Raw genomic sequence first — 12,279 nt, forward strand, 5'->3', positions numbered from 1 at the left:
CCTTTCACAACAAGGTTACCCACCTAGTAGTCAAAGGGAAGGCAGATGTGGAGGTTTTTTTGGTTTTGGCAAAGCTTTTGATAGTCTCACCATATCCCTCTGGACGGCGGTCAGCGTACAGCCAGATGCGTACACAATTTCATCCATATGAAATTTAACAGGAACAAATGCCAGATTCTGCACCCAGAATGTTGTAATCCTGGATGTATATATAGACTGAAGGATGGGGTGCAGCCCTGCAGAAAAGGATCTGGGCATTCTGAGTGACGGCAGGCCCTGCCAGGTATGTCATGCTGGGGTGTACTAGGCACAGAATAGTTAACTGGCCAGAGAAGTGAGGGTCCCACTGCACCCAGGTTCAGCCTCACCAGCACTACTGTGTGCAGCCTAGTGCTCCACAATACAAGGAGGATATGAAAATATTATAATGTGTGCAAAGAAAGGTGTGACTTACAAGGAGCAGCTGAGGATACAAAGTTAGTTCAGCTTAGAGAAGACCAAGGGTTGACCTACAACCTCTTCATCAGAGGCAGCAGAGAGGGAGGTGCTGATCTCTTCTCGTTGGTATCCAGCAACAGGACACAAGGGAATGGCTTAAAGCTGCAGAGGGGGAAGTTCAGATTGGATATCAGAAAAAAAAGTCTTCATTTACAGGGTGGCCAAGCTCCCCAGGGGAGCAGTCATGACCCTGAGTCTGTCTCTGTTCCAAGATGTGTTTAGATAATGCTCTCACCTATGGTCTAACTTCTACGTTGCCCTGGATTTGATGATCCTTCTGAGTCCCTTCCAACTCAGGATATTCTATGATTCTATGACCCTGTGACACCTCCAAGTCCTAAATCTTAGTATAGGGCAGCCCAGAGAAACAGGGAAGAAGCTACCCCTAAAGCACGCAAGATCTTGCTGTTGAAACCCAAGCAAAGGAGAGTTTAGTCAGTGGAGGAAGCTCTCTCCTCCTCTTTCCAGCCAGGAAAGCAAAGAGGGGGAAAAAGCCTAAGGTGTAACAATGGGGGTCAGGACACAGTGTAGAGATGCTTCTGTGACCTGGAAAAGCAGGTAAACCTATCCTCATGTGTAGCCCTTGCAGGCAGCTGAGGAACCAGCCCTGGTCACCCCCATGGCCGTATGAGCATCCAAACCTCCTCCTCCTCCTCTCCCCACACTGTAATGATCTGCCAGTGACCACGAGTGTACTTCTTTCTTTTGTTTCTTTCCCTTCATCATCCTCATTCTATTTTCAACCAAGTAAAATCTCCATTCCACCTCCCATAAAATAACCTCTTATTTTCCCATGCACTAAGCACACTTAGACACAATATAAATTTGATTGGTTTGTTTTTTTAATTTTTACAAATACTTGAAAGCATCACTGAGCAGACAGTGACACAAGTAAGATATTCCAGCAGTGACAGGCACCCAATGAATGGCATTGTCCTGAATTCAGTCCCAGGTTCTCTTGGGATCAAGAGTGAAAGAGAAACAAAATTTACTACAAAAAAAAAAAAGAAAAAAAGAAAAGAAAAAAAAAAAAAAGCCTGGTGCTGATGGCAGAAGAACTCCCCCACTTGGCCAAAAAAGAATTTGACATCCTACAGAAATCTAAATATTAATGAGGATTAGAGGCAAATTACTACATCCACATGGGTTAATACCAGTAAGCCCCTTTGCCCCCTCTCCAAATTTAACTGGTGGGATGAGGAAGGAATTACAGCTGCCTAGAGGGACAGCCCATTCCTGCAACTGAATCACCACAGATGGAGCAGGGGCATGGGGACCAAATCTGGCTACTGGATTAAAAACTTCATAGTGAGGACAAACAATACTAGTGGAGGGAGTTCAAAGATCCTCACTCTTCTCTTCTGCTGGTCAGCGACGCTGGTTCTAGGAATCTTCAGCTTCTTTCACTTCTTCCCTTTGAGTAGGAGACTGTCACTGAAAGGGAGACAGAAGGGAGTCATCAGTCCAGAAAGCACAAGCAAAGCTGTACCACCCTCCAGTATGAATTCTGAGGTATGGGGTGTCACACTCAAAGGATCTGGACTTCCTATCAGTCTTTCCTATTACGCATGTTTTTTTTCCAAAGCTCCTTAAATCTTCTGGAACAAATATGACAGAATCTGGTCAGAGGTGAGGATGTTATAATCAAAATTCCCACAGAAAAGAAACCAACTCTGTTTTCCCTTCTCAGTTCTGAGAAATTGAAGCTTTTAGCTGCATTCTGTTAGCTCAGTTGGCACTGCCTTTTTCAGTAAACATTGGACAGATTAGGCAAAGCCTCTGAATTCCTGACAGCTCTGAAAGCAGGAAATGGGGTTTCCTCACATGAACTGGAAAACTTTTGGAGAACAAAAGCATCTTCCCTAGAGATCAGCAGCCCAAACCAACACAAATTCCCACGAGCCTGCCTCCTCACAGCCCCGTTTGCCATAACCACAGGATGCCCTGTATATGTGATAGATCAGAGAACACTGAAGATGCAAGGCTCCTTATGAGGCACACATGGAGCTCCAACTACTGCATACTCCATGTGTGTCTTTGTGTGGTCCCTGCAAGGAGAGCTTCAAGTTTCACATCACAAACGGGAACTGAGGTAGAAATTGGAATAAACTTCCTGGGGCCGAAAAGGCCCAGGCCAGAAACATCCCAGGCACCAGGAAACAGCAACACCCTGGCTCCAGTACTAACAAAAGGATCAAAATATACAGTGCCTTACCTTCCTCTGTGTCAGCAGATGCAGTAAGGGGTGGAGGGTGGGGAAGAAAAAAAACAACAGTAAATTGATTAGCTTTAACAAAAATCCCCATTTCCACAGTAAGAGGCTGCTCCCTGCTTGGCTGTATCCTCTGGCACCAGGCTCCTCTCAGAAAATGATCCTGAGAGAGCTCCAGAGGGGGGGAGCAGCTTCCCAGGTAGGGTGCAGACAAACCCAGGCACCCAGCCCCTTTACCTGGTGAAGCCCTCATCCTGCAGGTTCAGTACCAAGTTATCTGCTGTGAGATACACACGATTTTGTGAGGCAGCAATCTGAAAAGGAAATCCATTACAAACATGGCATCAAGGACTGAAAATGCACATGGAGGAATAGCACTAGGAACCTATCTCCCCCTCCAGATACAGTACTCTTGTTTCCTTCACTTAAGATCTCAGTTAAATCAACACAATTCCCCAGAACAACTCCAGAACTTCCTGACTTCTCATCCCAGAGCCATCAGACTTTCTAAAGAAGTGCTCACTCTGTCTCTCTGTCACAAAGACCTTTGATCCCACATTTAGCTGTTCCCTCTTCTCAGCTGCAGGTACCCAGATGCTTTTGGTGGCTGCAGCTGAGGGTGGGTGATGGAATCTGATGTGGATCTGGCCTTGTTGTATGAAGGGCACGAACTCTGAGCCTCACATCTAATTGCAGATCCTTGCTAAGTCTTAAGCTCTACTTGAGCAGAGAAGGGCTGGGCAGGAACAAAGATCAGGACAGGGCAGATCACATTCGCCTTAAATTCATCATGTGGCCACTGGGCTGGGGGGACAGCACAAGGATTGCAAAACGACAAAGGGAATTCTGTGCTCACCGTTTTTGAGATGTTTTGAGCAGCTCGGATCTTACGTAGCTTGATGTAGCCTGGATTCCTGCTGAGAGCTTCCCCGAGGTACAAGGGAACAAAAGTTAAGGAAAATCCTGCTAACAGAAGCCGCTTACCCTCAAGGAATTCTTCCTAAGCCATATTAAAGAACATCTTAGTGGGTGAAAAGCAGTCTCAATCCCAGTAACATGGGCCTCTGGGTAGGCATGTTTTTACCTGCCCAACTGAAGAATGTTATGGATTATGGTCACACACAGCCAGTAAGAGTTAAAATTTACAACAAGGAGCGCAGGCCCACGGCCGTCTCTGCTCTGACCTGTAGCCTCAGACAAACCTCACTGCAGCCAACTGGAGAAGGGGTGGGAATGAAGAACAGTGACCTACTTGAGGCTATCATCCGATCAGTCTCCTAAGCATGAGCCCAGAGTGACACTCTCAGGACTGTCAAGCTCACAAGCCACATCCCACAAAGTCTCCCAAAGCAGGATATCATCTTGGCAGCTGTCGCTTCCCCCTCGGCCTGAACTATCTTCTGCTTCTGCTCCTGCTTGGCCTTCTCCACCAGGAACTGGGCGCGCTGTGCCTCCTGCTGGGCTGCAGGGAGAAGGGACACAGCCATTGGAACCACACTGTGCCTTCCATCAGAACCTGAGAGCCGAGGCCCGGAGGTTCTGCTTCCCAAAGAACCGGTAACACTCTGGGACCACACCCAAGCACAAAACGTGTCTGAGAGCACTTTACCTTCTCTTAAGTAAAACCCACAGCGCCCAGAACCCCCACAGTGAGTGACAGAGTCCCAGTCTGAAGAGGAATCTTAGTCTTGGGAACTCAGTCCCTCTGATGGTCTATCCCACTAGCTATGGCTTTCTGGTAACACTTGTAAAATAAACCTGTTCAGCTCTGTTACTAAGCAGGCTGAGGTTTGTAACCCTGTACCTGTACTGATACAGTGACACAGCAGTGACACACTGGCCCAAATTCCACTTCCTTGTTTAATAATTCAGCGAAAAGGCAAATGCAATCCAGCCTTTTCAGGCACCAATGAACTCACCCACTTGCTTAGCCTCCACAGCTGCTGTGTATTCACGACTGAAACTAAGCTCTGTGATAGCCACATCATCCAGGATGAGGCTGAAGTCCTTGGCTCTCTCTGTCAGTTCTCGCCTAATGAGCAGAGACACCTGAAACACAAACACAGCAACAAGAGTAGTGCCAGGCACGGGGTGTTCCTCACTTCCTGCACACTCCAAAAGCGAAGCACAACTGCTCCTCACAGTGTCGGGACAGATGTTCCCAACCCAAGCTCCACACCGTGGACATCAACACCACCTCTGAGTAACATATCCACAGCCACACAGAGCATTTTCAAAACTCCATTACCACTTAACTGTTCTGTGCAAGTAACACTGTGAAAGTAAAAAACCTTGAAAGCATCTTTTGCTTTCACATCCCACCACATCTAGTTCCACAGTTCCCACAGTTCTGGCAACAAGCATTTCCTTCTCCACCTTGGGTTTGCCACTGTTTGCAGGCTGTGCTTTCATAGCTGTATTCCAACACAGAAAAAGAAATGACCACATAATTTTTTTTAACCCATATAACATCTGTTAATTACAATAGCTACTTGTCTAGTGTAGCTACTCCACTTTTTTTGGCTGCTTTGGGTGGGTGTTGCTGTTAGATACTTTGATTTTTTCTACATTTACTTGCCAGCACCTTTTTCAGGCAGGCTGACAAGTCCTGCACCAAATATTGACTTAGACAGAAACTATTGCTACAGTACCACATGTTTGGCCAGTCGAGCATTTGCTTTTACTTTCACTGCAGCTGTTTCTGAGCAGAACTCTAAATAAGGACAGAAACCTTTCCTGTGTGAACTGCGAGAGCACAACTGCATAAAGTCACTTAATTTTCTTCTGATTATCAATCCCTTCAATACACATCACTCTATAATAACAAGCACTGGATGGATACATGACAAAAAGGCAAATGCAATTCAGTTTGTTCAAAAATTTCAGAGATCAAAGAACGACTCTTATTTGAGATCACAGGTGCTTAACAGCCTTTGCTTCCAACACAGCTGAAACCCTCACAGATATTCTTTGCTGTCCCATCCTCTCCACACATTCTCTTTCTACGTGAAGACCAACAAACCCCTCCAGTGCACTCCATGTGGATGAGCACAAAACCCTGAAGCCCTTGACCAGAGGGATACAGATCATTTCTCATAACAACACCTGGATACACAGTTCTCTTTGCTTCTTTTGGCATGGATCAGAAACTAGTTAAGAGATGCTTTGTATTTCATCTAACAACTTTTCCTCTTCAGCACCCTCCTGGCCCTGCAGGACCTCCTCTAAAACCTTTTAAAACAAGACCAGCACCTCCTCTTTGTGCCAGCTGCCATAGGTGATGAGAACTCCCAGAATCCGTGGCAATCAAATTATTACAATATAAACTTTCAGAAACAGGCATTTTAAAGCTAAATATTTCTACTATTTTGCAACACTCCCCCAAGACGACACTTTTTCTAATCAGTGCCTGCAGGGAAGGTGCTGAGACAACTGAGCCAGGCGCTTCTCAGTGATGCCAAACAATAGGGCAAGAAGCAATGGGCAGAAACTGGAACACAGGAAGTTCAACCTGAATATAGGAAAGAACGTCACTGTGCAGGTGACAGAGCACTGTAACAAGCTGCCCAGAGAGGTTGTGGAATCTCTCTCACTGGAGACATCCAAGAACTACCTGGATGCAATCCTCTGCCACGTGCTCTGGGATGACCCTGCGTGAGCAGGGAGGCTGAACCAGAGGACCCACTGTGGTCCCTTCCAACCTGACCCATTCTCTGAGTGTAAACAGAACTATTTGCTACCCTTCTGTAGCACTGATCACTGACACGTTAGTGCTTTCTTAACTGCTCATTCCCATGGTTTTTCAGATCTTTCAAAACTGCTTAATTTGCTCTGACAGCTGTTCTGAGATCCGCATTTCTAAAGCCAGTTCCAGTGTCACCCATGGGCCATGATGTAAATCAGCTCTCCCTCCCTTAGTGTCACATTTTGGTGCAGTTTTGCACTCTGTGTACCAACGGACCCAGTTTCCTCCTCAGAAGCTGGCAATACAGTATTTGCACCTGCACTGGAATCACGCTGTAGGTGGGACGTGCTTTCCCAGCTGGTAGATGCACTACCCACCAGCTGAGTACAGCTATCCTTCCTTCATCTGTCACAACATTCCCCACACCCACAGATCTGCGAGCCAAGCCAAGCCCGCGCCTGGCAGGGCTCACCTGTGCTCTCTGTGTGATGAGCTGCGAGGCGTTGAACTTGGCCACGACGCTCTTGAGCACCTCGTTGACGATGGAGGGCAGGACGCGCTCCTCGTAGTCCAGCCCCAGGCGCTGGTACATGCTGGGCAGCTCGGCCGCGTTGGGCCGCGTCAGCACGCGCAGAGAGATGTTCACCATCTGCAGGTCTGCGGGGACAGGGAGGGGTCAGGGGGCTGCTGGCAACCTGCAGAGGGACTCTTCAGCAGCAGCTGGAGCCATGGGACAAAGATGATGAGCACAAAGTGGGAAAGGGGACACTTTAGTTGGAAATTAGGAAGAAATCCTTTAGGGAGGGGGTGATGAGACACATGAACAGGCTGCCCAGGGATGCTGCGGATGCCCCAGCCCTGGAGGTGGTCAAGACCAGGTGGGATGGGGCTTTGAGCAACTTGGTCTAGTGAAACATGTCACTATCCGTGGCAGGGAATTGGGACTAAACGATCTTTAAGGTCTATTCCAACCCCTTAACATTCCATAATTGTATGAGGAGCGCCAGCACTAGAGCCGAATTCCTGTCCCGTGCCTCCTACCTCGTGGCCTCTCTTTCTCACCTTTGGAACCGGTGGGGGAGGAGATTTTCCGCGGCCGCGCTCGGATGTCGTAGATGATGGGATACTGGAACCAGGGGATCCTGCGGGGGGCGGAGGCGCGTTAGGGGCGCGGGCCTTAGGGGGCCGGGGGGACCGGAGGGGTCGGATCCTACCTGAAGTGCAGCCCCCTCGGCCAGGATAGTGTCTTGCTGCACGCCGCCGATGCGGTTGAAGAAGATGGCGCGCTGGCCGCCCTCCACTGCGGGGAAAGAGAGGGGGCTCGGTCAGCACGGGCGGCGGGCGCGAACGCTCCGAGGGGTTGGGGGGATCTCCACTCACCAATGAAGACGGACTCTCGCACGCCGTAGGCCAGGGCGCCGGCGCCCAGCAGCAGCTTGAGCGCGGTGCCGACGCCGCGGGGCCCGGTCGGCAGCCGCCCCGCCAGGTCCTTCAGGTTCTGCGCCATGGCCGCCCCGCCGCCACCCCCGCCGGGAAGGACACCGGAAGGAGCGACCGCTGCGGCGCTCCGGCGGGAAACCGCGGCGCCGGGAGCGCCCCCGCTGCCCCTTCCCGCCCCCAGCACCCGCCTTCCGGCGCGGCGGCCGCGGCGCTCCGGAAGCGGGTCCGGCCGGAGCCAGATAGAGGGCGCGCCCCGGCGCCATCTTGGGTGGCCGCGGCGGGAAGGGCGGGGCCGGGGCGGGGCCGGCGGGGTCGCGTGACAAAATGGCGGCGCCCAGGCGGCCACGTGGGGACGCGCAGGAGGAGGAGGAGGATGAAGGGTGTGCGCTGGAGGCCAAGCGGCCCCGCGGGCAGCGGCGGCTCCTGGTCGTGCTGGAGGGGCGAGTCTGGAGACCGTGAAGGTGTGGGTGGTGGGGGGGAAGGTCGGGGCGGGTCCGAGCGCGCCGCGGATGCCCTCGCTCCCCGCGGATGCCCTCGCTCCCCGCGGATGCCCTCGCTCCCCGCTCACTTGTCCGTGCTTTGGCCGTAGGTGGGGAAAATGTTCGAGCTGCTCAACTGCGACAAGCACAAGGCACTGCTGCTGCGGAACGGCCGGGACCCCGGGGAGGTTCGGCCTGACATCACCCACCAGGTACCCGGGAGCCCGGCAGGTGACTCGGGCGATCGTCCCTCGGATCTGGGGATCCGCTTCTGCCGCTGGAGCCCGGGGACGAGTTTGGCCTCCCCCGCTACGTTCGTGGCTTTTAGGTTTATTCGCTGTTTGAATCTGGGCTTGATTTCTCAGCATTACAGAACTCCCGATGTTGGATGAGCTTTCAGCCTCAGCATCGGTCCCTTCTGCATTTGTGGGGGCTAACCTGCAATTTTCTCTAGAATTCTCTCTCTTGTGCCTTTCTGTTTCCAGTACCGTGTGCTTTTCAATTTCAGAGTCTCCTGATGCTCATGGACAGCCCCCTGAATCGGGCTGGTCTCCTGCAGGTTTATATTCATACCAAGAAAAATGTTCTAATTGAAGTCAATCCCCAAACCAGAATCCCAAGAACTTTTGATCGGTTCTGTGGTCTTATGGGTAAGTGATTCAAACTTTGCACCAGCTATAGAATAATGCAGGAAGGTGGTCAGGATTGGAGGAACTTCGGGAAAAGTCAAAAATTGGCACCAACCTTAAAATGTGAAAGTGAGAAAAGAGCAGAGAAGCGAAAGCCTCTTTCTGTGATGTTCCAGAATGCATTCCCCAGCTGTGTGTTCCTTAGCACAGCAGGGAGTGCCTGCAGGAGGTTGTGCTGTCAGCAAAATAACTTGTTTCAGACTGTGATGGGAACTCTAAAAGTGGGCTTTTTGTGTACCTCAGCTCAGGCAAAGCATGGGATTCCTCGAGCAAATGAACACACAGCTGAAGTGCTTTTTTTCTTGTTTTCTCTTTGCCAGTTCAACTGCTGCATAAGCTCAGCGTTAGAGCAGCTGATGGGCCTCAGAAACTGCTGAAGGTAAATATTCTGTAACTGTTCACAGCTAATGTTGCAACATTCTAACAGTGAGGTAGGAGGGATTTTTTTTTTTTTTTTGGTGGGGGGGGAGGTGTTTTTTTGGTTGGGGGTCCTGGTTGTGGGTGTGGTTGCTACTCCACCCCATCACATCATGGCTGGGGGTCCTGGTTTCAGGGGGGCTCTCCCACATCCTAGGTGGGTAGCATGTGCTGTAGGAGCTGCTGCTGCAGGAAAGAAGCCCCAAACACTGCTGTCTTTGGAGCTGAGGGATCTGTTTGCTCCCATGAGCCTGACTACCATGCCTGGGCATTGACGCTTTTTGGGTACAGCTTTTAAAATGGCAGAGAGAGGTGGAAACGAAGGTGTGATTAACTTGAACAGCTTCTGCAGTCACAGAGGGAAAGACTGGATAAACCACAGGGACAAAGGGTTTATCACAATACCAGATTCGTGGAAGAACTACCCTTGTTGCTGGAAATGCCAGAAAATCAGCAGCCTGAGGAAGGTGATGGCGATGTCATCTTGGCAGAGAGCGCTTGGCCCCAGCCTGTGGATCTGCCTGAGGACACGGGTCAGCAGACAGGGAGAGACAAGGAGCAGCCTTTACAGCCTTTTCCACACAGGGCTCTCATGAACCTGGCTCGAGGAACGTGCCAGAACAAGGAGCTGCTGGGCTGGAGCAGGACCTCACTGCGCCGCTCCTCAGACAGCAGCAAGACTCCCAGATGCGAAGAAGAACTAATCATCAAGAACTGATCAAGGCTTAAATGTGTTTTGTAACTGTCTTCTGGAAAATCCAGATTCCCCAAAGAAGGAGAGTGGTTTTAAATCCCAACAGCAGCCTGTTTGCCAGCCGAGACAAAGATACCTAAAGGTCCCCCTTGCTCTTCTTCTGTGCCTGCTTCAAGAGCATATTCTGGATACACACCAAGACTGACAGCGTCTGGACACACCTGCTGGGGTTTTTTGTGTCCCTCTGCCGGGGGATCCCTGACCCTGCTGCGGTCCAGTGTGTACTTTATGGCTCCTTTGCAGGAGAAGGTGGTGTTTGGGATGCTCTTCCTGGGAGCAGTGCTGTGCCTCAGCTTCTCCTGGCTATTCCACACTGCCTACTGGCACTCGGAGAAGGTCTCGTGGACTTCTTTGATTTTCAGAAATTGCACTGCTGGTCATGGGGAGACCACTCATTCCACTGCTCCCCACAGCCAAGATCCATCTACCTCTCCATCACCTGTATCCTGGGCATATCTGCCATGACTGAGCCTCAAGCAAAGGCCAACCCATCCAGGATTGGTTTTGCTCAAGGACCTCGGTGTACTTGGTGGGGAATGCAGGGGGATGGGGAAACAGGGTATGTACCTCAAGAGGATTTGATTTTTGGGTGAGGACAGTCTGTAATGTTGAATTGTGTAGGTAATGTTGGTTGTGGAATGACACTGCCACTGTATTTTGTAAATACCAGGGACAATGAGGACGGACTGCTCCAGATGCACCACTCATGAGCTCCTGATGCAGCCTGCAACCAGCTGATGAATTTTTTGCTTGTTGTTTTTAGCAAACAATGGATCTAGCTATGTGAGGTCTGTTACCTCTACACCCCTTTTAACTTTCTGCTCTCTGCAGGTGATTAAAAACCCAGTCAGCGACCATCTGCCTGTGGGCTGTATGAAGATTGGTACCTCTTTCGCAGCATCACAGGTGTCGGACCTGCGTGAGCTGGTTCCTGCAGCGGAGCCAGTTGTCATTGTGGTGGGAGCTTTTGCCCACGGGTCGGTAAGTGTGTGTATGCCTTATCTGGGGTTGTAAAAAAGTTTCAGTCTTGTTCTGAGTATGGAGGTTTTATCTGCCCTTTTTTTGGCTTGGTTTGCCGCCCACCCAGCCCCCTGTTATTCCCCGTAGGCTTGTCAAAAAAAGGTCCAAAACTGCAATGCTTGGGACTGTTCTCCCTCCCCAGGGAGCGCATTAGTGAAGGCTAGCAGTTTCTCTGTTGGAGAAATGCTGTGCCTCTGCAGTTGTTGGGGTTGGAAGGGATCTCTGGAGGTCATCTAATCCAAACCCCTGCCAAGGCAGGGTCACCTGGAGCAGGTGACACAGGAACATGTCCAGGTGGACTTTGAATGTCTCCCAGAGAGGGAGACTCCACAACCTCCCTGGACAGCTTGTTCCAGTGTTCTGCCATCCTCATCATTAAGAAGTTCTTCCTCCCATTTTGGTGAAACTTCGTGTGTTTTAGTTTATGGCCACTGCTCCTCGCCCTATCGCCGGGCACCACAGGAAGGAGTCTGGCACCGTCCTCTTGGCGCCCACCCTTGAGATATTTATGAGCGTTAATGAGATCCCCCCTCAGTCTTCTCTTCCCGAGATGAAACAGGCCCTCCAGTCTCTCCTCATAAGAGAGATGGTTCAGTGTCCTAATCATCTTTCTAGCCTCTGCTGGACCCTCTCTGGTGGCTTCTTGTCTTTCCTGTACTAATGGAGATGGGGCTCAGTGAAAACTTTGTGCAACTTGGTTATTTTGTTTTTTCTATTTTTCTCCCCCTCTTCTCGCAGGTCAGTGTTGACTATACAGAAAAGATGGTCTCCATCAGCAACTATCCCCTCTCTGCTGCCCTGACATGTGCTAAAATTACTACTGCCTTTGAGGAAGTGTGGGGAGTAGTATGAGCTGCTGCTGCTGTCATGATGGACTTGTGTACAGTGACTTCACATTCTGGAAAGGCTCTTTAACTTGGGTGTGGACCTGGTGCAACCTTGGGCTCCTGGAAAAGACTTCAACTTCATCCTTGCGGCTTCTGAAGCAACGAGACTTTAAACAGACTGCCCCAATGACCCTTTTTCCTCCTAATTAAAGGTACCTTTTTTGGTTAAAAAGCACTTGTGAATTTTACTTTCTCATT

General features: G+C 50.3%; 2 protein-coding genes across 2 annotated transcripts; one reads left to right on the forward strand and one right to left on the reverse strand.

The window, feature by feature from the left end:
* Window positions 1-1,318: 1,318 nt before the first annotated feature.
* PHB2 (prohibitin 2) lies at window positions 1,319-7,944 on the reverse strand. The gene is given in 11 exon segments (XM_039560595.1): window positions 1,319-1,932; window positions 2,714-2,719; window positions 2,948-3,024; window positions 3,567-3,644; window positions 4,069-4,172; window positions 4,630-4,759; window positions 6,868-7,052; window positions 7,458-7,537; window positions 7,610-7,623; window positions 7,625-7,695; window positions 7,776-7,944. Coding segments are annotated over 11 exon segments (903 nt in total). The 5' UTR covers window positions 7,903-7,944; the 3' UTR covers window positions 1,319-1,901.
* Window positions 7,945-8,133: 189 nt separating this feature from the next.
* On the forward strand, window positions 8,134-12,256 carry EMG1 (EMG1 N1-specific pseudouridine methyltransferase). Its single transcript, XM_039560623.1, is given in 7 exon segments — window positions 8,134-8,274; window positions 8,277-8,296; window positions 8,425-8,526; window positions 8,823-8,964; window positions 9,324-9,382; window positions 11,006-11,155; window positions 11,933-12,256. Coding segments are annotated over 7 exon segments (702 nt in total). The 5' UTR covers window positions 8,134-8,159; the 3' UTR covers window positions 12,047-12,256.
* Window positions 12,257-12,279: the final 23 nt, after the last annotated feature.

This window comes from Corvus cornix, chromosome 1, assembly GCF_000738735.6.
Source record: "Corvus cornix cornix isolate S_Up_H32 chromosome 1, ASM73873v5, whole genome shotgun sequence".
Taxonomy (NCBI): Eukaryota; Metazoa; Chordata; class Aves; order Passeriformes; family Corvidae; genus Corvus; species Corvus cornix.